A 21,464-nucleotide genomic window follows, 5' to 3' on the forward strand; every position below is an offset into this window, starting at 1 on the left:
CTCAGTCGGTTTTTAGAAACAATCAAAGTGAATTAAAAATCTGTCCTTTTGATGGACGAGTAAAAACTTGACGGTCTTTCTAGAAATCACTGCGATCCTTCAGGTTTTAGGTGAAAGGGAAGATTTGGCTCGTTTCCAGTTTCTAGTTTATTACATTGCACACATAACTTCTGTGAAGGCACCATTAATGGTGGTTGATATATACAGGGTCTGAAATATTGTATCCCGCTTGCAGATGACGTCTTTTGCAAGGAACACCCTGCTTACCTTGCAATGATGCCCAGAAATATTCTGCATATATTACACCATGGTTCAAAGGTAAAACAGTCAGGGCACCACCCACAATCAAGATCTGAACCCATTAAGTGCATCTGGCCCAAACTAACAGCTCGAATAAAGCATCATTTTCCTTTAAAACTAGAGAAACTGGTCTGAGCTTCTGAACACTTACACACAGATCTTAAAGTGGCCCAGAATGATCCATAAATCACTTTAAGTTAATTAAGATATTGTGAGTTCAAGTAATGAGCAATTAGATGTAAAATGCGGGCTAATGCATACTTCTGTGGAATGAGTTAATGTTTTGCATGTTGCAGCATTGCTTTGCTTCCTGTATGGTAAACTGGTTAGTTGGCAGTACCATATAGAGAAGATTATAGTGATGCTTAAGCTGGACTGCTACAGAGCAGGCTATCATGTTCATGGTCCAGGTTAGGTTGTATTCAGGTAGCAGATTTCTATTTAATATGATGATGCTTACAGTTTTTTCTGAATGCTTAAACCCTAACTGTGATTCTTATAGCACAATTCCTAAAACTACTAATACTTATAGCAAAACCACTCACTGAGTTTGCAAATCTAAAAGCACAAACACTGCTTTGCACTCAGTTTGCAATTTTGTAACACACACTTTGCAAAACTGTAGGCACAACTCACTGCTTACACTCAATTACCAAATTTCCAACACACTCCTAGCAAAATTATACACATGTATGGCTATCATTAACACTATTTTGCCAACTGTCTGGCACACTTTCACTTGTGAAAACTTTTTTAGATAATTAGTTCACTTTGCAATCAGCCTAAGCACTATAATACAGGTAAGCTCTGTGTGTGGAGTACAATGGAGGGAGCAGGAAGAGTGAGAAGTAGAGGAGGCCGAGGAAGAGGACGTGGAGGTGAAGAAGTAGGATGAAGAGGACGACAAGGACAAGGAGGAGCAAGAGGAGGATGAGAAGGGGGGAGAGGAGGACGAGGAGGGGGGAGAGGAAGGGTAAGAAGAGTAAGAAATAGAATTGCTGATGACATCAGAGCTACAATAGTGGACCATGTAATCAACCGTGGAATGACCCTGAGGGAAGCTGGCCAACGGGTTCAGCCTAACTCGAGCCACTACTCTGTAGCAAGCATCATAAGGACATTTTGAAATGAGAATCAGTTAGTACAGTCACTTTGCACTAAGATTTGTAGCACAACAATACCATAGATGTAAAAATACTGAAATTGTTACTTTACAGAATTGCTAGACGACCAGATGCTGGGGGCAGAGGAAGCATGTTCACTGCAGAACAAGAAACCCATATAGTCAATATGGCGATTGCAAATAATCCTATACTTGGAAATAAACACTTATGTTTGTTTTGATGTGTGTGAATAATAGTACTTGAAGTTAACTGACATAGCCTACCTTGTGCACAGAGAAAGCAAAAGCCAGATGTGTTTTTTATTCATACCATCAGTGTGCAGTTAGCGCATTGTGTGCTTAGTAGATGATGGCTTGTGTGTACTGTTTGATACGAAAACACCATTTTTACGAAGGTGTGAAGAGTTAATCTAGCTGTGTTCGCTTTTGCAAGAGAACTACAATGTTTTGATAATTGGGTGACAGGTTTTCTTATTTGTGTGTAGAGTTTTGCAAAAATAGCCAATAGTTACAAAAAATGTGCTTAAGCAATCAGAAAAAACTGTAATTCTAACTTTAAATTAGCTTTATAATGTCCAGGAATTGAAGATCAGCCATATAACTCTCATGAAACTGAAAATCGCATCTCATCTGCTTGTTGAATTCAACTGGCTAAATCCACAAAGAGCAGTGAATATAGAGTTGCAGCCCAGGTCAGCTGTACACAAAGAAAAATCTACTGGAACAAACAGAAGAAATTATTATGTGACTTATTTTTAAGTAATTATTTTCCCCAAGCACTGATGCACCACATCGGTAAGATGCCTCAGTCCCTGTATTTATGAATCATATTCCTGGCATCAAATTCAAAATGAGCATTTATTTTAATAAACGATTATATCTCTCAGATTCATTATTTTTGTTTTGTTTTCTTTCAATACTACTCAATAAAATATAGGATTTTGGTGAATTTGTTTATTTATTCACTTCTGACATCATTTCAAGCTACACTGTTAACTTTTCTACACTGCATCTGGCTTAAGTGGGCAAATGCCCATCTGGATCACCAGTTAATGCTGTCTCAGATGAAACGTTTCACACCTCACGTTTTTCTTTTGCAGAAAGGAAAAAGGTGAAATCATTTATCTCCCGTTTCTATTGAACATTTATCATCTCATTAACTTTCTGCGTTGCATAATCAGCACCCTAAAGCACAGACACCGTTCTCTACGCAATACTTTCATATTGGTTTATGTGGGAAGGCTGCCTCCTCGCGTTCGGCAGCTCACCCCATTTCTGATGCAAGAGCACCACCTATCGGCCACGCTTATGGTTGCTCTATGGGGTCGTGGAAAATTTCTCCAACTGCCTGAAGACATTCCCGAACAATTACCTGCCATCTACTGGAAGTAGCCGAAGTTACAGTTATTCTTTTTTTCGAACCTGTTGCTTTTAAGGTGGAATTCCACAATCTGTCCATTCACACTCATCACTGATGTTTGCTTCTATAAGTCAACAGTTAAAACAAACACAAAAAATAGATACAGAGAGAGAATAAGCAATTTAGGAGCTATCAAACTTGGTCCAAAACAATTAATTCAATAATTTCACACATGTGTCTTTAAAGTCGTAACATTGCTCTAACCTTAACACATTTAAGGGTTATATCAGTATGTTTGCCTTTAAAAACTGCATAATTATTTTGATGATTTCTTTTAAAAAATGTATGCGGGGTATTTTCATTCATTTCTGACGTGTCTTGCAAGCACTGTAGATAACAGGAACCTTACTTTGCCAGTTACTTTTTAATGAAACTCCAGCGTAAACTCTTCCTGTGTCTAAGAGGAGAACAGCAGTCGGTACGGGCGGGGGAAGGAGCCCGAAGGCTGGGGCTGTGCCTGCCGTGGCTGTAGTGCAGAAACAGCCCAGTGGAGGAACCGCTCCACCTTAAGACCTCGGCGGCCCCTCTCTGCTCCCTCTCCCCGGGGAGCAGAGCGGTGGAACCTGGCCACGGCGCACCACAGCCGGCTTGGCACAGAAAAGGTGAGTACGGCTTCTGGAGCCCAGGCCAGCACGATATTGTTCCCATTCCCCAGCTTCCCTTCTTCAGCTGCAGTGACACTTACAATACTGCTCCACATCAGCCACTACACGCCTTCGCCATGCTGGAAACGGATTAACGTCTAATGAACGTTATACAGCTCTGAGAAAGTAGAACACCGCTTCTATAACAAAGCTTTATCAGGTATACACTAAAAGGGGCCTTAAGACGTTTCCAGTGAAATTCTTCGAAAGTCTATATTATAAGGTGAATGCTAATATAACCCACATACAGCAAAGATACCGTGAGGGGCTTTAAGAGTAACTGTTGTGACAGATAAGCACGGACCAAAGAAGAAAAGTTCCTCTGCCAAGAGCTCCCTCTCTCTCCTCCACAATGATTGATTATCATGGCAACGCTCCAGGTCGCTGGTGCGTTTTCGTTGCGCACGGGATTCGGCCCCACTCAGATCAAAGGGCCCTCAGGAAAGGGGTGGTCCCGGGATATGGGGATAAATAGGAGGGACCGGCTCAGTTCTGACAGAAGGCAGAACAGACTAGACGGTCCTGCAGAGCAAAGACTTGCCTCTGACCTGACAGCTAGATTTAGACACGGAGACATCTCAGTTTTGGAGAAAGAGATAGAGAGATAGAGGCGACCTGTTGGATTTTACTGCCGCAACACTTATTGTCGTTTAATGAACGGACTTCTTTGCAACAGTTCAAATCTGCACATAACTTTTAAATGAGTTTTGCACTGGATTTGATTTTTTCTTAGTTATTTGTTTAGATTTATATACGTGTGCGTAATATTGGGTTTGGGGGTTTTGTGAGTTCAAAGACCTTTTTTTTTAGTTCATGGTGGATTTTTAAAGGATTTACTTCTTCATTGTAAAGACTTAACTCTCAGTTTATCTTTCCACTTGTCGGATTCCACAGTTCCATGATGTCGTTTTTACCCATTTCCATCAGTTTAATTGCCGCTCTGTGCGTCGGCGCAGCGCACGGTGCTTGGGAGCAGGGCACCGTTGTGCCGGTCAGGTTAGACCCGACGGCCCGGTCGGAGAGCGAAACCGAACCGTGGCGGACTCTTTCCGCGGAGGAGAGCGAGAAGGAGGCGGAAATGAGGGTGTACCGGTTGGACGTATTTGGCATGCAGCTGGTTTTGCGTCTAGAGCCTGACCAGACCTTTTTGGCGCCAGGTTTTGTCTTCCACATCGTGGGGACTCCCGTGTCTGAACCGACAACGAAACCCAATAGCGGAGCCGAGCCGGGTTGCTTCTACTCGGGCACGGTGAACGGGGATGAGCGCTCCGCCGCTGCGCTCAACCTGTGCCATGGACTCAGGGGCGGATTCTACTTCAAGGGCGAAGAGTACTTTATTCAGCCCCTTAACTCCACTGAGTTCTTGGGCACTGACGAGGATGTGCATACGATTCGCCGGAGAGGCCGGGCAGCTTCGGCTGAGGAGAGCACCTCCAAGTGCGGGGTCAACGAGGATGAGGAGAGGGTGCCAAAGAATCTGGGGAAAGCGGCCAGTCACGGAGCCCCTAACGCAGACCAGACAGGTAATGCTGTGCGCATTTTACACGCTGTTACTCATTTTTATGACGGACTAAGCTGAAATGCGGAGAGCAGCAACATAAAAGAAGCAAAGAAAACCCAACAAGGTTATTTATGTACTTTAAAAAACGAAAAGTATTCAGCTTTAAATATTAAAAAAAGAGAGCAAAGATTAGATTTTATGTTAAACGTGTAAATGTAGCAAAAGTTAATGTGTCAGGGTTGCACAGCGTGCGCGATGCACTCGACTACCTTTTGACAGCTCTGTCAGCGCACTGCCAGTGAGGAAGGGAGGGGAGGAAAGGTGGGGGTGGTGTGTGTGTGTGGGGGGGGGGTAAACTACTTTAAGAGGAAAGAAGAGGAGGAGTGTGGGTGAAGGGGGTTGGGGCCAGTCAGAGCCCGGTAGCGCTGAGGCGTGTAAACTCGCCTCCTGGTACAACTCTCACCGGCAGACACTCTTCCCCCCACCCCACCCCCAGAAAGGATTTTCTCCCTTCGCTCTTTCTCTCTCTGGCATAATTTTCCACCAGAGAAGGTCAGTTTAAGAATGCGTGGACCCCGAGGAGGAGGAGCTGTTGGTGGTGTGACGCTGAGTCATGGCAGCCAGGCTGCTCCAGGCACATCCGGAGCTCTCCTGGGAGCCTCTATCCCTCTGAGAAGAAAAAAAAAATAACGGGTCTCTGTAGCTGCTATTTAGGACACTAACTGCCCTCTAGCATTTCTTATAATTGAAGTCATTCAGTTTATCTGGGGCAACTTGCACACTGCAGAACTCAGCAGCAAACTTAGGACTAACAGAATAAATGCTCATAAAACCTCTGCTCTCAGCTCACCACAGGGCCAGGCGTTTTGTTTCCACCCCTCGTTATCTGGAGATCATGCTGGTGGCTGACCAGTCTATGGCCGAGTTCCACGGCACGGGGCTCAAACCTTACCTCCTGACCATCATGGCAGTGGCGTCCCGCCTTTACCGCCACCCTAGCATCCACAACTCAATCAGCCTGGCGGTGGTGAAGCTGCTGGTGGTGTACGAGGAGGAGCGAGGTCCTCAGGTGTCATCCAACGCTGCCATGACTCTCCGCAACTTCTGCAAGTGGCAGCGACAGCACAATCCTCCAAGCGACCGCCACCCGGAGCACTACGACACGGCCGTGCTCTTCACCAGGACGGTAAGTCAGAGTGTTTGTTTTATGGTGAGCATATAATAGAACAGGTGTGGAGAAATGGGGAGTATTCACGATCTTGCTCTCCACTTTCTGCTTTGTTAGGACCTTTGCGGTGCCCACTCGTGTGACACTTTGGGCATGGCGGATGTTGGCACGGTGTGTGACCCGGACAGGAGCTGCTCGATTATTGAGGATGATGGACTCCAAGCAGCATTTACAGTGGCACACGAACTAGGTAAGTAAAAAAAATAAAGTTTGGCCATGATGTAAAATCTTTTTAATCACATGCATCACTTATTAAATAACTCATTTCATCTCCTCCTTCAGGCCACGTGTTTAACATGCCTCATGATGATGCCCAGCTGTGTTCTGGCGTCAACGGTGCCCACTGGGGTTCCCACATGATGGCCTCCACCCTGTCTAACCTGGACCAGCAGCAGCCTTGGTCTCCTTGCTCCGCCCTCATGGTCACCACCTTCCTGGACAACGGCCATGGTCAGTGTCTGCTGGATAAGCCTGTTAAGCCCCAGCCACTGCCCCAGCCCCTGCCCGGGGCAGTCTATGATGCTGACTATCAGTGTCGCCTGACCTTTGGTGAAGACTCCCAGCACTGCCCTGACCTGAGCACCACTTGTGCAGCTCTGTGGTGCACTGTGACTACATCGAATGGTTTGCTCGTGTGCCAAACCAAGAACTTCCCATGGGCTGATGGGACACCCTGCGGGCATGACAGCTACTGCTTGGCTGGGCACTGTCTCAGTAAGAGCCAGGCCGCTAAAGAACAGGTATGACCCAGACCTGATTTAAGCACTTTTTTTCCTACATGCTGTTAGTCTGCTGGACCAATCAAGCTATAATTTTTAAATTGCCCTGATTTCAGACTCCTGTTAATGGTGGATGGGGTCCCTGGGGTCCCTGGGGCGACTGCTCTCGGACCTGTGGTGGAGGAGTGCAGTATTCCTTCCGTGCCTGTGATAACCCTCTGCCTAAGAATGGGGGAAAATACTGCGAGGGAAAGAGGATCCAGTACCGCTCATGCAACACAGAAGTGTGCCCAGACACCAATGGTAAGAAATTTTGGCGATTAAATAGAAATAATTCACATCCCACTCATTACCTGGGTGTGAATGCTGGCCTGCGGTTATACTCTAGCACTAAAGCTGACTTATCCTCGTCTCTTTGTCAGGCCTGTCTTTCCGTGAGGAGCAGTGCTTGGCCCACAATGACATGTCAGCTCAAGTGTCACTGGGTTCAGGCGAGGGCGTCGAGTGGGTCCCCAAGTACGCTGGAGTTTCACCTAAAGACCGCTGCAAGCTGGTGTGCAGGGCCAAGGGGACCGGATACTTCTTTGTCCTCAAGTCTAAGGTGAGAGTTTCTAAAGGCTACAAAAAACAATATTTATAGTGCACAAGTTTGTTATTACCCTCAACAGTCCTCTAAGTCATGCAGACATCCAAGTGAAAGGATTAGTCATTGCACTCTTTCCCCCCACCCTCTGGGTTTCAGTCTCAGCATGGAAAAGTCACCTTTTACCTTTTGAATCTTACAAAGCAAAACTTTAATGTCCCATTTGTGCTTCTCTGCTGACCCCAGGTGGCTGACGGCACACCATGCAGCCCTGATTCCACCTCAGTCTGCGTCCAGGGCCAGTGTGTGAAGGCTGGATGTGATCGTATCATCGGCTCCAACCGGCGCTTCGATAAGTGTGGCGTGTGTGGCGGAGCTGGTTCGACCTGCAAGAAGGTGTCAGGCTCTATGGAGCGTGCCAGGTAGACATCTGACCATAAAGTATTCATCACTCTTGTATCAGATTCTTTTTTAATATATATGTTGCTAAATTTATCCTCCATCTGTGTCTGTTTCAGGCCTGGTTACCAGGATGTTGTAACTATCCCTGCTGGTGCCACACACCTTGACATCAAGCAGCGTGCTCCAGCCAGTAGTCGTCACGATAACAGCTACTTGGCAGTGCGGCGCCAGGATGGAACCTATTTACTTAATGGTGATTACAAGCTGATGACCATGGAGACGGACATTCCCCTCCCAGGGGCACTCTTGCGCTACAGCGGCTCCTCAGCCACTCTGGAGCGCATCAGGAGCTTCTCCCCGCTCCCTGAGGCCCTCACAATCCAGGTGCTTTCCGTAGGGGAATCCCCGAGGCCCAGGGTCAAATACAGCTACTTTGCCCCTCGTCCCAATCATGCTGCTTCATCCTCCAACAACAACAACATTGGAGGCCGTCGGAAGTCTATCAATGCCATCCAAGAGGTGGGAGGAGCCGAGTGGACTCTGAGGGAGTGGGGTCCCTGTTCCCAGACCTGCGGAGAAGGTGTGCAACAGAGAGCGGTCGTGTGCCTGGACTCCCAGGGACATCCCTCTGGAGACTGCCCAGAGGAGCTTCGCCCTTTGGCCTCACGGTCCTGCGCCCTCCATTCCTGCCCCTCCTGGCTCCTTGGCGAATGGTCACCGTGCTCTAAGACCTGCGGCCGAGGTTTTCGTAAACGTGCGCTGCGCTGCATCGACCACGACGGGCGCACGCTAACCAACGACAGCTGTGACCCCAAAGACCGTCCGCGACCCCTGCTGGAGCTGTGCGATCAGAGTGCCTGCTGAGGACTGCATATGCAATCTAACCTTCTGTTACACCAGCACTCAGAAAGACAGCAGATTAAAAACTCTGATCTTTTATGCCCACAGAGGCTAATGAATGTTTACATCCAGAGTGAGAGTGCTGCAGAATTCAGTGTGTCCACAATTGTCACTGTAACTATCAATATTTAGCCATTCCCTCCATCAATCCGGGGGTTAAATGTTGAACAGTAGGACTGAACATAGCTTGCTGCCTGTCTGTCCTCCTTGTAAAGCAGTGGCACATTTCATTTGCGTCCCATTGAGGGGAAGAACGCATGGACATTCCTGATTTCCCTAAAAGAGGATGCTGCTTATCATGCCAATGTCACACCTGTGTGTGTGTTTGTGTGTCAGACAGTATGCGTGTGTCATAATTTTAATGCATGTATATAATGTTTGTCCAAGCTGGGCTGGACAGATAAATAATGGTTGGAATGGGGGAGGAGCTTAATCGCACAGTATATAAAGAGACAAAAGGAAGAGAATAGCTCATAATCTAACTGCTCACCCCATCAGGTATGGAAAATAAGATGGCTCATAGTCATGTCCAAACTTCAGTCTGCATTTATTTATCATAAACCTGAAGCACTTCATCTTCTTTTCTATTCTTTTGTTTTAGCCAGCGGCACATTGTAACACCCAGTTTCTCTGAATGCCTCAGTATAGTGTTTTTTAGCCATATCTTGCCCTCGTCTACACAGCCTTCCAAGAGGGAATTCCTCAAAGACCAAAGAGGTGTGTGTGTGTGTGTGTGTGAACATGCGTGTGCGTGGAGGCCTAAAGAGGGACGTGTCTCCTACTACTACTTCATAAGTAAGTCTCTCCTGCCTTCTGTGAAGACACCATGTTTTGTTTTGTTTTTTTTTCCTTTTGTATAGAATATCCAAACTTTATTTATTTTTGTACAGCCTGTTAAATATAACCATGTGGCTTTTTAAAAAAATATTATTTTTTATTTGTTATTGAGGTCAAAGAAGGAAGTAGAATATATAGAGTATTTATACAGTGTTTTATATATATAAATGGTCCTAGGTTCATGAATAAAACATCGCATTAACTTGTGCAATTTATGTGTCCCGAGTTGTTTGTCTGACTCAAAGTTATGCATTATTAGCAGAGCCCAACGTTTATCAGCTGATATTAGCTATTTGCTGAGATCTCAGTACTGGATTTATGATGGAGTAAAGAATAAACAAGAGAAACATCCTTTAGCCATTTTGTATGAGTTGATATTGTTTTAATCTGACAATCGACTATTGTGCCGGCAACTTCCCAACCAGCTCATACAAGTAGAGTCAGTAGAATAAGCAAGTAATTCACAACTACATTATTTTTAAACTATTATTTTTAAACTGCATATTATCTCAATAAGGACTCTAAAATAACTAAACTTAACAAATGTTAGGGAAATTCCTCTGTTTCGTATGTCTGAAAGAAAAAATATCAGCTAATTTATATCAACTGCTTAAATCAATAAATATTGGTTGGTATCAGTATTGGTCTTAAAATCAGGCTATAACAAATTATAAAAGCAGGCTGTAGCTGCCAGCTGTTTGCTAGGCTCCATCTCCACCAATTTGACAGGACCTCTCAATGGTGTCTGTGGCCCTATGAGCATTTTAATGCATTTTGTATGACAAACAACATTCCTCAGTGTGGGAAAGTCCGTCCAAGACATCTGTGCGACAGTTGTGGTCATTGAAAGCATGTTACCTCGCTAATCCAGTCTATTAGGGTCAGGTGATGCACTCCAATACACACATGCACCTTAAAAAATATCTAACTTTAAAATGAGACTTCACCGAGCCGATGTTGCTACATTCATCTGTTACATACAGCCTTTGGTTCCACTGAGCTCTGGGGGCCTGTTTGACAACTTCTTCTTTATTATTTATTGATGGTTGGCAAACAGCAAAATGGAGTTTGACGACTTGGGCAAAATGTGATTTTTGTGTCATTGTGTGTGATTCAGAGTTCATCCACTAGATGGGACTACATCAATTTTTTCTCCTCCACTATGACTGCAGCCCGTAAACCACTATATTCCATAACTAACCATATAGAGGTCTGTGTCTCAGAAACGTTTGGGTTGCAAAAGGAAAGAGGGAAGGGCTTTAGACATTTGGGTGAACTGGCCCCTTTAAATAATGGTGTAACTGGACTGAAGACTGCAAAACAATCAGTTCATTGGCTGTTATCAGCCCAAATCTGTTGTTTGAACTGCTCACAAAACCTTTTTATATGCTCATTATTATCAGAATCAGAGTACTTTATTATTCTGTGAGGAAATTATATAATCACAGTTGCTCCCCAAGCTTCTAAAAAACAGGGTAAATTATTTTTTCTCTGAAAAATTAAAATCAATGCCAGAGAAGCTTAAAATAATTATAGGAAAAAGTGAATTCCACAACAAATGCAGGAATGACATTTTAATAGTAAGACAGCAGGAATAAATAACAGGAGGAGATAACAGGAGAAATATATACAAAACAAGAAAAAGGCACACATTAGAGAACAGGTCACATGACATGATATCATTTTCTCTGCGATTTCTACTCATAGTTTTAACCGAATAACAAATAACATGTATTTTAAAGTCACAGACAATGAAAACTAACAGAAATCAGCGTGTAAAATGTACTTTTGTTAACTGATGTTAACTTGAAGTGCTGAATTAGTTATGTTGTAAGTTCAATTCACTTCAATCTGTATAGTGCCAAATAGAATGAAATGATGGCTTTCTCAAGGTGTTTCACTCTGTAAGGTGAGGCAACAACCTTGCAGTATTAAAAACTAAACCCCAACAGACAAACCCCTTTGAGCCGAGCACTAGGCCACAGTGGGGAGGAAGAAACCTCTGGCAGAACCAGGCTCAGTGAGTGGCGGCCATTTCACGACTGCTCCAAGGGTTTTCAAAAATAACTTGATCAATTAAAGAGCCATTATGATTTGAAAACTAGCTCATTTAAAGTCTCCAATTAGTTTTAAAGAATGTTTTCAGTGGATATCACAGTTTCCCTACATTTCAGAAACCTTATTTTGTCTGCTGGTGCAGTTGTTCCACCAAAACTTGTATTTTTCTTTCTTTTCTTATGTTAGTCTCAACATCATGGTAAATGGTAAATGGCCTGCATTTGTATAGCGCTTTTCTAGTCCCTAAGGACCCCAAAGCGCTTCACACTACATTCAGTCATTCACCCATTCACACACACATTCACACACTGGTGATGGCAGCTACATTGTAGCCACAGCTGCCCTGGGGCGCACTGACAGAGGCGAGGCTGCCGGACACTGGCGCCACCGGGCCCTCTGACCACCACCAGTAGGCAAACATGGGGTTAGTATCTTGCCCAAGGATATTTGGCATGCAGCCAGGAGGCAGCGTGGGATCAAACCCCCGACCTTCTGATTAGTGGCTGACCTGCTCTGCCACCTGAGCTACAGCCACCCACTAATCCACATCATGGGATCTTGCATTGCCAGTGCGTCACAGCATTGCTTCACATATGTGACCAGGACAGTTGGTTTGATCCCAAAATGGCATCAATAAGAGAGTTTCTGAAAACAACAAAGAAGTGGATCGCAGATGATCATAAGCATATGATGCCAAATGAAGCTGTGCAGCAGGAGCACGCCACAGATGAATTACAGGAAGCTGTGAAACCAAATGACAGTGCATCACAGGTTGGAGATAGAAATGATGCAGATCATAGCTCATGTGGGTCTCAAGTGAGCCATCTTGAGACCCACATTACTACCAAATTAGTAGAGTTTCCTCCACTCGTGCTAAACAGGAAGCAGGACACGCAGCCATGCTGGAACGTGCCGCAGCGCTGAAGAAAAAGCAACAACTTGAGTTTGAGTTGGCCAGGATTAGGCAACATCTTGAGCTTGAAACAGCAAGAGTCAAAGTTGAAAAGGAAGAGTTAGAGCTGGAGACTGCATTAGCTGAAAGCCAAGCAAAGTTAAAGGTCCTTAAAGAATATGAAAGATCTGAAGATGGTCTGAGAAGTTATGTATCAATACAAAGATCGCAAGGTCGAGGAGTTAAAAAGGAAAGGGTTGCCATGATGCTCCCACAACAAGCTGATGTTATCACTGAGTTACTTGTGAAACAGCAGCAGCTGGCTCAGTTGCCAACAAAGAACATTCCTGTTTTTAGAGGTGATGCACTAGCGTATAAGGCCTTCATAAGAACCTTCAAGCATGCAGTAGAGCAAAAGACTGATAACGATCAAGATAAGTTGTATTTCTTGGAACAATTCACTGCTGGCGAACCACAGGAGCTAATTCACAGTTGTGTACACATGACTCCTAGCAAAGGTTATCGTGAGGCCAAACAATTGCTACATAAGCACTATGGAGATGAGCTAAGGATCGCAAATGCATTCATTTAGAAAGCACTCAAATGGCCCCAAGTGAAAAATGATGACAGCAAAGCATTAAATGCTTATGCTATGTTTTTGACTGGATGTCGCAACATCATGGAGGATGTTGAATTTTTGGAAAAGATGGATAATCCTACCAATCTACGTACAGTGATATCCAAGCTGCCCTACAAAACCCAAGAACGTTGGCGTGTTGAAGCATTTGAATTCCAAGAGAAAAGGGGTAAAAGAGCAAGATTTGCTGACTTGATGAACTTCATAGACCGCCAAGCTAAAATAGCTATGGATCTACTCTTTGGTAATATCCCAGACAACCGTATATTGACAAGTGGAAAGAGTGACCAAAGGGAAAGGTATCCAGCAAAGAGAGTTTCGGGAAGGCAGTTTTGCCACCAACATTCCACTGAGAACAAAAGACCACAAGAAACAAACATTAAAACAGAAAACTCAATCAAAACAGTGAGTGCTTTTGAGAAGCCATGTTTGTACTGTCAGCAGCCTCACACTCTTGGTTCTTGTGGCAAGATTAAGAATCAACCACACAAAGAACAAGTAGACTTGTGGAAGTCAAAAGGACTCTGTTTTGGATGTTTGGTTTCTGGGCGTCTCAGCAAGTTCTGCAAACGAAGAATGGAATGTAAAGAATGTTCACTAAAGCACCCAGACAGGGATGTGTGCTCTCTATAGTACCAGTTAAGATCAAATCTAAAATGAGTGATAAATACATAGAGACATATGCCTTTTTAGACCCAGGAAGCACGGCAACATTCTGCACTAAAGAACTTCAAAGGAAACTGAATGTTAAAGGACAGCCTACACGGATACTCCTAAGTACCATGAGTCAAGAAAACCCAGGAGAACAGAAACTCATGAACAGTTTTGTTATATCAGGCCTGGAAGTGTGTGGGTTGGAAGATTCCAAGTTCATTGACTTACCCAAGGTGTTTACTCACACTAGTATACCTGTGAGTAGTGGAAACATACCCAAACAGTCAGACATTCAGAAATGGTCGTATCTACATGAAGTGAGGCTACCAGAGATAGAGGCTAATGTAGAGCTGCTTATATGAGTTAACTGTGCAAAAGCAATGGAGCCATGGCGTGTCATTAATGGACAAAATGGAGGTCCTTATGCAGTGAAGACTACCATTGGTTGGGTTGTGAATGGACCCATAAGAAAAGAACTAAATGGCACAGAAGACAAAGAACCACATTTCTCAGTAAGCAGAATCTCCTTGGTGGAAGTTGAGAAGCTTCTAGTCTAACAGTACAATATAGATTTTTCAGAACGTAATTATGACAACGAAGAGGAAATGTCACAAGAAGACAAAACAGTTTCTAAGATCAGTAGAAAAGACAACGACCTTTTAAAATGGACACTATAGCATTGGATTGCCGCTCAGGAATGAGAATATCCAAATGCCAAACAACCGTTGTGTTGCAGAACAGTGAATAGCATGTTTGCTCAGGAAGTTTAAGAAGAACCTTCAATTTTTTTAAAGAATAAAAGGCTTCGTGTTTGACTGTATGGCTTCATACCAGGATATGTCTCTGAACAAGGAGTTACTGCAGGGACCAGATCTGACTAACACGCTGGTGGGTGTTCTTTTAAGATTCCATGAAGAACCAGTAGCGCTGATGGCAGACATTGAATCAATGTTTTACCAGGTCAACGTACCAGAACGAGATGCTGATCTTCTTTGTTTTTTTGTTTGGTGGCCAGATGGTAAGCTGGATGAGCCCATGAAGAAATATAGGATGATGGTGCATCTCTTTGGAGCTACTTCCTCACCAAGTGTCACCCCATATGCGCTAAGAAGAACGGCAGAGGATCACAAGGAGGAAGCGTCTCCAGAAGCTGTTCAGACAGTCCTGTGCAACTTCTACGTAGATGACTGTCTAAAAAGCGTAGCTACAGAAGAAGCTACAGTAAAATTAGTCAGTGATCTTCATGCTTTGTGTACCAGTGGAGGGTTTACATTAATGTGGTGGCGCGAATGAGGGAATAACCAGGGAAGGTGACTAAGGGATGTTGACAACGCCACCTGGGGGGAGAGGTACACCCCAGGAAAGATTTTTATAGCCAATGTAGATGTTACACTGGCTACCAAGACCCACAGGCTCATTATTAACAGCAGAGGTGAGGCAGATCGGTTTTTACAAATCAAAATTTATTAAGAAAAACTACTAAAAGCATAGAACTGTAAAATCAGAAGTTCTTAAGGTAGCAGGGCTGAGTCTACAAGACGGTTAAGTAAAACACTTTATTAACAAACGGCCAGGCTCACTGCCATGATGCTACCCTAGAACAACAGCTTGATAAAATAACTAAACAAAATAGTGGAGACCGGCCACTTGAGGAGGCAACCTACAGGGAGGAGTGCCCAAGGGTGCCACCAATTGCTCACCCGTGTAGTTCCACTGCAAACCTCACTGTTACTCACACTAAAATCTAATTGGTGCAGTCTGTAAATGCCACTTTACATTGCGCTTTTATTTTGAAAAGTACCTCAGCACTTCCTCTTTTATTGTGTCAGACTTCCTGTTCTGTTCTCAGCGAAACGACACAAACACGTTGCTTCAGAGTGAGTAAAAACGTTTAATTTTTGAAAATACTCGTGCAAACTATGTATTTTATTTATCTGTCACATGCTATAACTTTGAAAGTTTACTCAATGTGGTTGAATTCGTTTTTTATTGTATATGCATGTCATTTGTTTGTGGTGTGGAAAGACTGGCTAAGAGATGTGCATGGAGGAAGTTGGCTAGCTGGTTCAGCATGATTAGCACCCTTGGAAGCAGAAAGAGGTTGGTTTAATGATGCAAATAATTGTTTATGTATTTAAGAGACAGAAAGGTTGTTGTTAATTCATTTTATTAAATGCTGTAACATAAATAGTTTAAAAACTATTAATTTATGTCAATGTCACTATTTGAGTTAATCAAAATAATTTTCTATGGTAAAATGTGAACATTTCTGCACTTTTACTTAAATGTTTAATGGTATTTGTTTGTGCATCTTTATAGTTTTCACAGTGCCATATTGTCGGTGGTTTAAAGAGGAGAGAATAAAGTTGCATCAGTCGAAGCTCTCTGCGTCACGAGTGGTAATTCCAAGTGGGCAGCTACACAGTCTACCTATGCCCGTTGTGTACACTCTCATGCATCGGGGAGGGGATTCCACCTCACGAGCCTAGCCCCTCAACAAGCGGCCGTACCTCCACTAAAGCAATAAAACAAAGCATAAAACATTAAACAAGTTCATAAAAGATAAACAAATACACCCTAAGTTACAGTACCCTAATTTCCTTCGGGATTAATAAAGTATTCTGATTCTGATTATAAAAGCAAGATTAAAATATAGCAAACAATTCCGAGTAAAAGACCATAAAACCAGGAGTCAGTTGGGGCCAGTCCATAAACGTTTGTAAGATAACGGTCCACAACAAGACAGAATAAAACCAAACAAGACAGAACGAGATAAAACAAGACAGCAGCAGTGTGGCACAATTCACTCTCTAAAGGGCAATACTAAAATGAGCAGCTTTCATGAGGAGATCTGCAGTGCTTAGCTGCCTAACGCTCTCAGCCACCTTGGATTTGAAAAGAAAATGCCTCTGTGTGGTAGTGAAGCACAGCTGTTTCTTATAAGGTTGCTAATTATGAGCTGGGAAGGAGTGGATGTTAGTGCTGCATTTGCGGACATCACGTAAGATCCTACCCCAAAATCTACTTCACTACATTAACAAAGTGGACAAGTAACAATAGGAAAGTGTTGATGTCAATTCCTGAAGAACACAGAGCAAATGAAGTGAAAGATCTGCATCTTAGGCATGACACTTTGCCAGTTGAGAGAACTCTCGGTGTACAGTGGGACACAGAAACAGATACCTTCACTTATACCATAAAGTTGCAAGACAAGCCAACAACCAGAAGAGGCATTTTGTCAGTCATTAATTCCATATATGAATTAATGACTGAAGCAAATCACAATTCCCATGCTTGAGCTGACTGCAGCAGTGATTTCAGTGAGGATGGACAGATTACTGCGACAAGAGCTTCATGTTCCTCTGCAACAGTCATCTTCTGGATGGACAGTACACCTGTGGTTAGATACATTGACAGTGAAACATCTCGCTTCAAAATCCTGAAGATCAAGCAAGCAGAGGCTTAATGGCAAAGGATCTGTTGGAAGGAGGTTCATGAATTCAGGGGCCGAACTATCTTCTAGATGAAAATGAATGTCCAGAACAGCCAGTGAGAAAGAAGGAAAACTTTCAAAATGATCCAGAAGTCAAGACTTCAGCAACTGAACCGTGTGATTGACTACTATTCAGACTGGAATAAACTGAAAAGATCAGTGGCCTGGATGATGAAGCTAAGGGAAGTGCTGTGGATGTTAAAAGAAGAAAGCAAACATTTCTCAAAAATAATCCAGAAAAATGAAAATGATCCCGAAAAGCATCGGGCTTGCCAGAAAATGCTAAACAACCAGCAATTCTTTCTAAGCACAGCAAAATCTGTGAACTCATCTTGAGGGACATCCATCAAAGAACTGGTCCCTGAGGTCGCAATTACGTGCTGGCGCAGCTGTGATGCAGATATTGATTTCCACAAACCAATTCGGCAATTAGAAAGATAATCAACGAATGTCAAACTTGCCGTAGGATTTCTGGAAAGGTTGGTGAGCAGAAGATGACTTACCTGAAGACCGTCTTCTACCAGACAAACCTCCACTCACGAACACTGGTGTCGACTACTTTGGCCCATTTGATGTCAAGCAGGGTCATGTCAAAAGATCTGGTGTCATGTTTACCTGCCTCACTCTCCGAGCTGTGCATATTGGAGTTGTAGACAGTCTTGACACAGATTCCTGTATCAATGCGATTCGACGTTTCATCTGCAGAAGAGGTCAAGTCACCACTTTGTCACAAACTTCCATGATTTAGACAGGGGGAACAAACGGTGGCAGGATCAGCCTGATATTATTTATATCCCACTGTAACTTTACTGTATAAAGAGCTAACATCTCCAAAAGGAGTAGTTAGTCATTATAAGAAGTGTTTGTGAAATAAAAATCAAGAATGTGGGATACAACGGTGCTCCCTACGCAGGGGGAACTAATTTTGACCTACCTTGGCACTTGTGCAGGTGAAGCCAAAGGCAAGATATGCTTCATCATATTTTCTAGTGTTTGGCTTGGAAGGAAGTTGGTTTGAAAACATATTTGGCGATTCTTCATCTTCTGCTTTGCATTTGTGTGGGCGCCCCGTTAAAAAACCTGTCCATTATGCTAGCTGTGTCCAAGCATTCTTTTTTTTTTTAAATTCATACTGCGCCCCCTCCAACAAAGTTGGCCAATCAGAAGTCTAGAAGCCTTGGTGGGAAAAAGTAAACAAAGATGGGGCATAGAAGCAGAACCGAGTCGTATGTGTGGAGGGACAGTAACTGTGTGTGTATATGTAAGCATTTAAACACTGCAGAGAGTACAATTAACAGTAACAGTATTGTAGAAATTCATTTCACAGAAACAATACCGTGGCGCACAGTGTGACGTCAAAAAATGCGCACACCTTTGACGCTGCGTTTTTTCTCATCCACACCTAAATGCAAAAAAGAGTTTTCAAAAATATCCACCCTGGCCGGAGTTTTTAAAAATCTTCGTTTTCAGTGACCAAAAACGCCGTTTACGTGTGGACGAAAGGTGCAAACGCATAGAAAAATCTGCGTTTTCAAAAATACCCGGGTAAATGTGTGGACGTAGCCTTATTGCTAGGTTGAACACATGTTAAAGGAGAGAGTGTGAGTGGATAAGAAAAGAGTGTAGTGGATTCTTATCTGGAGTGCAGTCAATATAACCACGGAGTGGTGCCAGGGTCGTGGGGTTTTTTCCCGCAAAATCTCCGGCGTCTGACGTCACCTACAACATGGGTCGCTTACCTTTTCCCATCACTTCCGTCACTTACCTGCCTCCTCTTTTTCTTTTTCTTTTTTTACCTTTGAGAAAGTTCCACTTAATTTTTTTTTTTAGAAAAAAACAAATTTATAATTAAAATGACAAACTCTTCAAACAATTTTTTTTTTTTTAGCTTTGATGTGTTTGTAATAATGTGAACAGGCTAAAAATGTGCACCTGTGAGGGCTTCCGGCACACTGTGATTACGTAGTTCGTGAGTTGGACAAGCTAGAAGGAACCAGGGGCGACTTTAGCCCATTTTTGGGGGTGCTTCAGAGCCTAAATTATTTCTCAGTTTTTTGTTGCCTTATGGTTCCAAGCGCTGTCACCAATCTTTGCATTTTGTTATTATCTCATGATACTTGTTTAATCAGCTACCATCTCTCCTATGGACTTTTTAATGTCTACAGTCTCAGATCAACACAGCCCTGCCCTCCAGCACTATCCACAGCAACCCCTGAACAGCAACATTGTACCCATCAGGTAAAGCATTGGCTTCGTTTGCTTTGCCTTGTTGCCCATATTAGATTCTTGATGAATGTGTGTTATTGTTATTCAGCCTGGTTCAATGTGCCCCTTTTAAACTTTGAGCACCCGCCCCTTTAAACCTCTCTGCACGGCCCTGATCAAGCCTAATATATGCAGAGATATTTGTGACTTTCTTAAAAATTCAGATCCTTTTCCAGCACAGAGACATGGCCAAGGAAAGGAAAGACTTCACTGAGTGAAAAAAAGGATGAAGATACAAGCTGGTGATGATCCAGTGCAGCTGGTGTCAGAAAATGAAGAAAAAGCCTGATCACCTTCTCCACAAAAACACGGTGAGTTTACTGTTGTGATTGATTTAGTTTTTCAAGGGATGTATGTTACTTGATTTATAAACTGTTTATGTTGCAACAGAATGCTGTTATGTATATGCGACTCTATGTGTATTATAATCCTTTGTAGGGCTGTGCGATGTAACCAAAATCTCATATAACACATTTCTCATCCCGATAACGATATATATCGCAAAATAGTGCATTTTCTGTAAATTCTGTGAATCTCGGGCAACTCGACTTGCATGAAGTGTTTCCAGCTGGGCGTCATGTACCTGGAGTCGAGTGTTTGGACCGATGCATGAAACTATATATTTTTTAGATATAACTTGTAACAGCCTCCATTTTCTTTATGAGTATTTATTACATGGCGTGCTGCGGGAAAAAGCCTGTTATAACGTTTGAATCTAAGGTTTATTTTGAGCACCTGACAGCTCTTTTTTGCTTCTCATCTGTAAACTCTCTCCATACTCTTTCACGTGATTCTTGTGTAGGTGGTAGAAGAGGTTTGTCATGTTTGAGTCTGTGGTAGGGACCGGTTTGCGTCACAATTTGCATAGTACAGTTTTCTGGTCCGTGTCAGACTATTCATAACCAAACCATGTCCATGCTACAGAGGTAGCCCCTCGTTTAGGAATTAGGTCCTCGATTTGTTTTGACTGGTCCTTCTGTTTGGAGCTACCTGGTTCTGCCTCATCTTCACTGGCCATGCTCGTATTCTCTGTGCCTGCATCCACGTGGTGACTGTAAGCGCCATTTATAGTTACTTCCTGTTTTTATTTGAGGTAATTTGTTTGATGCATATTCTGAAATTTGATGTTGGAGAATATTGTATAATGTCATCATTTATTTAGTTTATTTTTGAAAAGTCTCAATGGGATCTTTAGCTTTATTGTGAAAGGTTTATGTGGAAAATAAACAAGCGGTGGTTCTGCTGTCGTTGCTAACGAACTAACGCGTGAAAACAGTCGCTTGTCCGTCTGCAGTGTGGTGATTTTAAATATAATAGAACGAGAGAACTTAAAGAAATTAGTATAGCCACTACAGTGACCATCAAAACGATGAAAAATATTGCTGTAAACGGTTTATTTTGTGACACCATGAAACAAACAATAGTGTATAATATGAAACGATAGAGGTTTTAATATCATCATCTGATATATTTCATCATATTTCACAGTCCTAATCCTTTGTATTTTTCTTCATTTTTTTTTTACCTTAAACATACGCAACAGCAACAAAAAAACAACTTTTTAAAATATATTTTTGTTTCTCTGTTTTTCCTCAGAATAAATTGTGACTGAGATGGAGTTCCTGTATGAACTGAACAACTTCAGTTAATCCAAAATGCTGCAGCAAGAGCCCTGACAGGACTAGAAAGAGAGAGCAGATTTCTCCTGTTTTGGCTTCCCTTCATTGGCTTCCTGTTAAATCCAGAATTGAATTCAAAATCCTGCTCCTCACATACAAGGTCTTAAATAATCAGGCCCCATCTTATCT

The 21,464-nt window shown here is 43.0% G+C and overlaps 1 protein-coding gene and 1 long non-coding RNA gene across 2 annotated transcripts; both read left to right on the top strand.

Annotated features, from left to right (window-relative positions):
- Positions 1-3,999: 3,999 nt before the first annotated feature.
- On the top strand, positions 4,000-9,843 carry adamts1 (ADAM metallopeptidase with thrombospondin type 1 motif, 1). Its single transcript, XM_006804993.3, has 8 exons — positions 4,000-5,010; positions 5,834-6,174; positions 6,274-6,406; positions 6,499-6,956; positions 7,052-7,238; positions 7,358-7,536; positions 7,765-7,940; positions 8,037-9,843. Exons 1-8 carry the CDS (start codon positions 4,386-4,388, stop codon positions 8,782-8,784), a joined length of 2,847 nt encoding a protein of 948 aa, XP_006805056.2. The 5' UTR covers positions 4,000-4,385; the 3' UTR covers positions 8,785-9,843.
- Positions 9,844-19,489: 9,646 nt separating this feature from the next.
- On the top strand, positions 19,490-21,464 carry LOC148096292 (uncharacterized). Its single transcript, XR_015717222.1, has 3 exons — positions 19,490-19,629; positions 19,833-19,967; positions 21,253-21,464. It is a non-coding gene; the product is annotated as an uncharacterized LOC148096292 (long non-coding RNA).

Source organism: Neolamprologus brichardi, chromosome 23 (assembly GCF_056152115.1).
Source record: "Neolamprologus brichardi isolate AB-2024 chromosome 23, ASM5615211v1, whole genome shotgun sequence".
NCBI lineage: Eukaryota > Metazoa > Chordata > Actinopteri > Cichliformes > Cichlidae > Neolamprologus > Neolamprologus brichardi.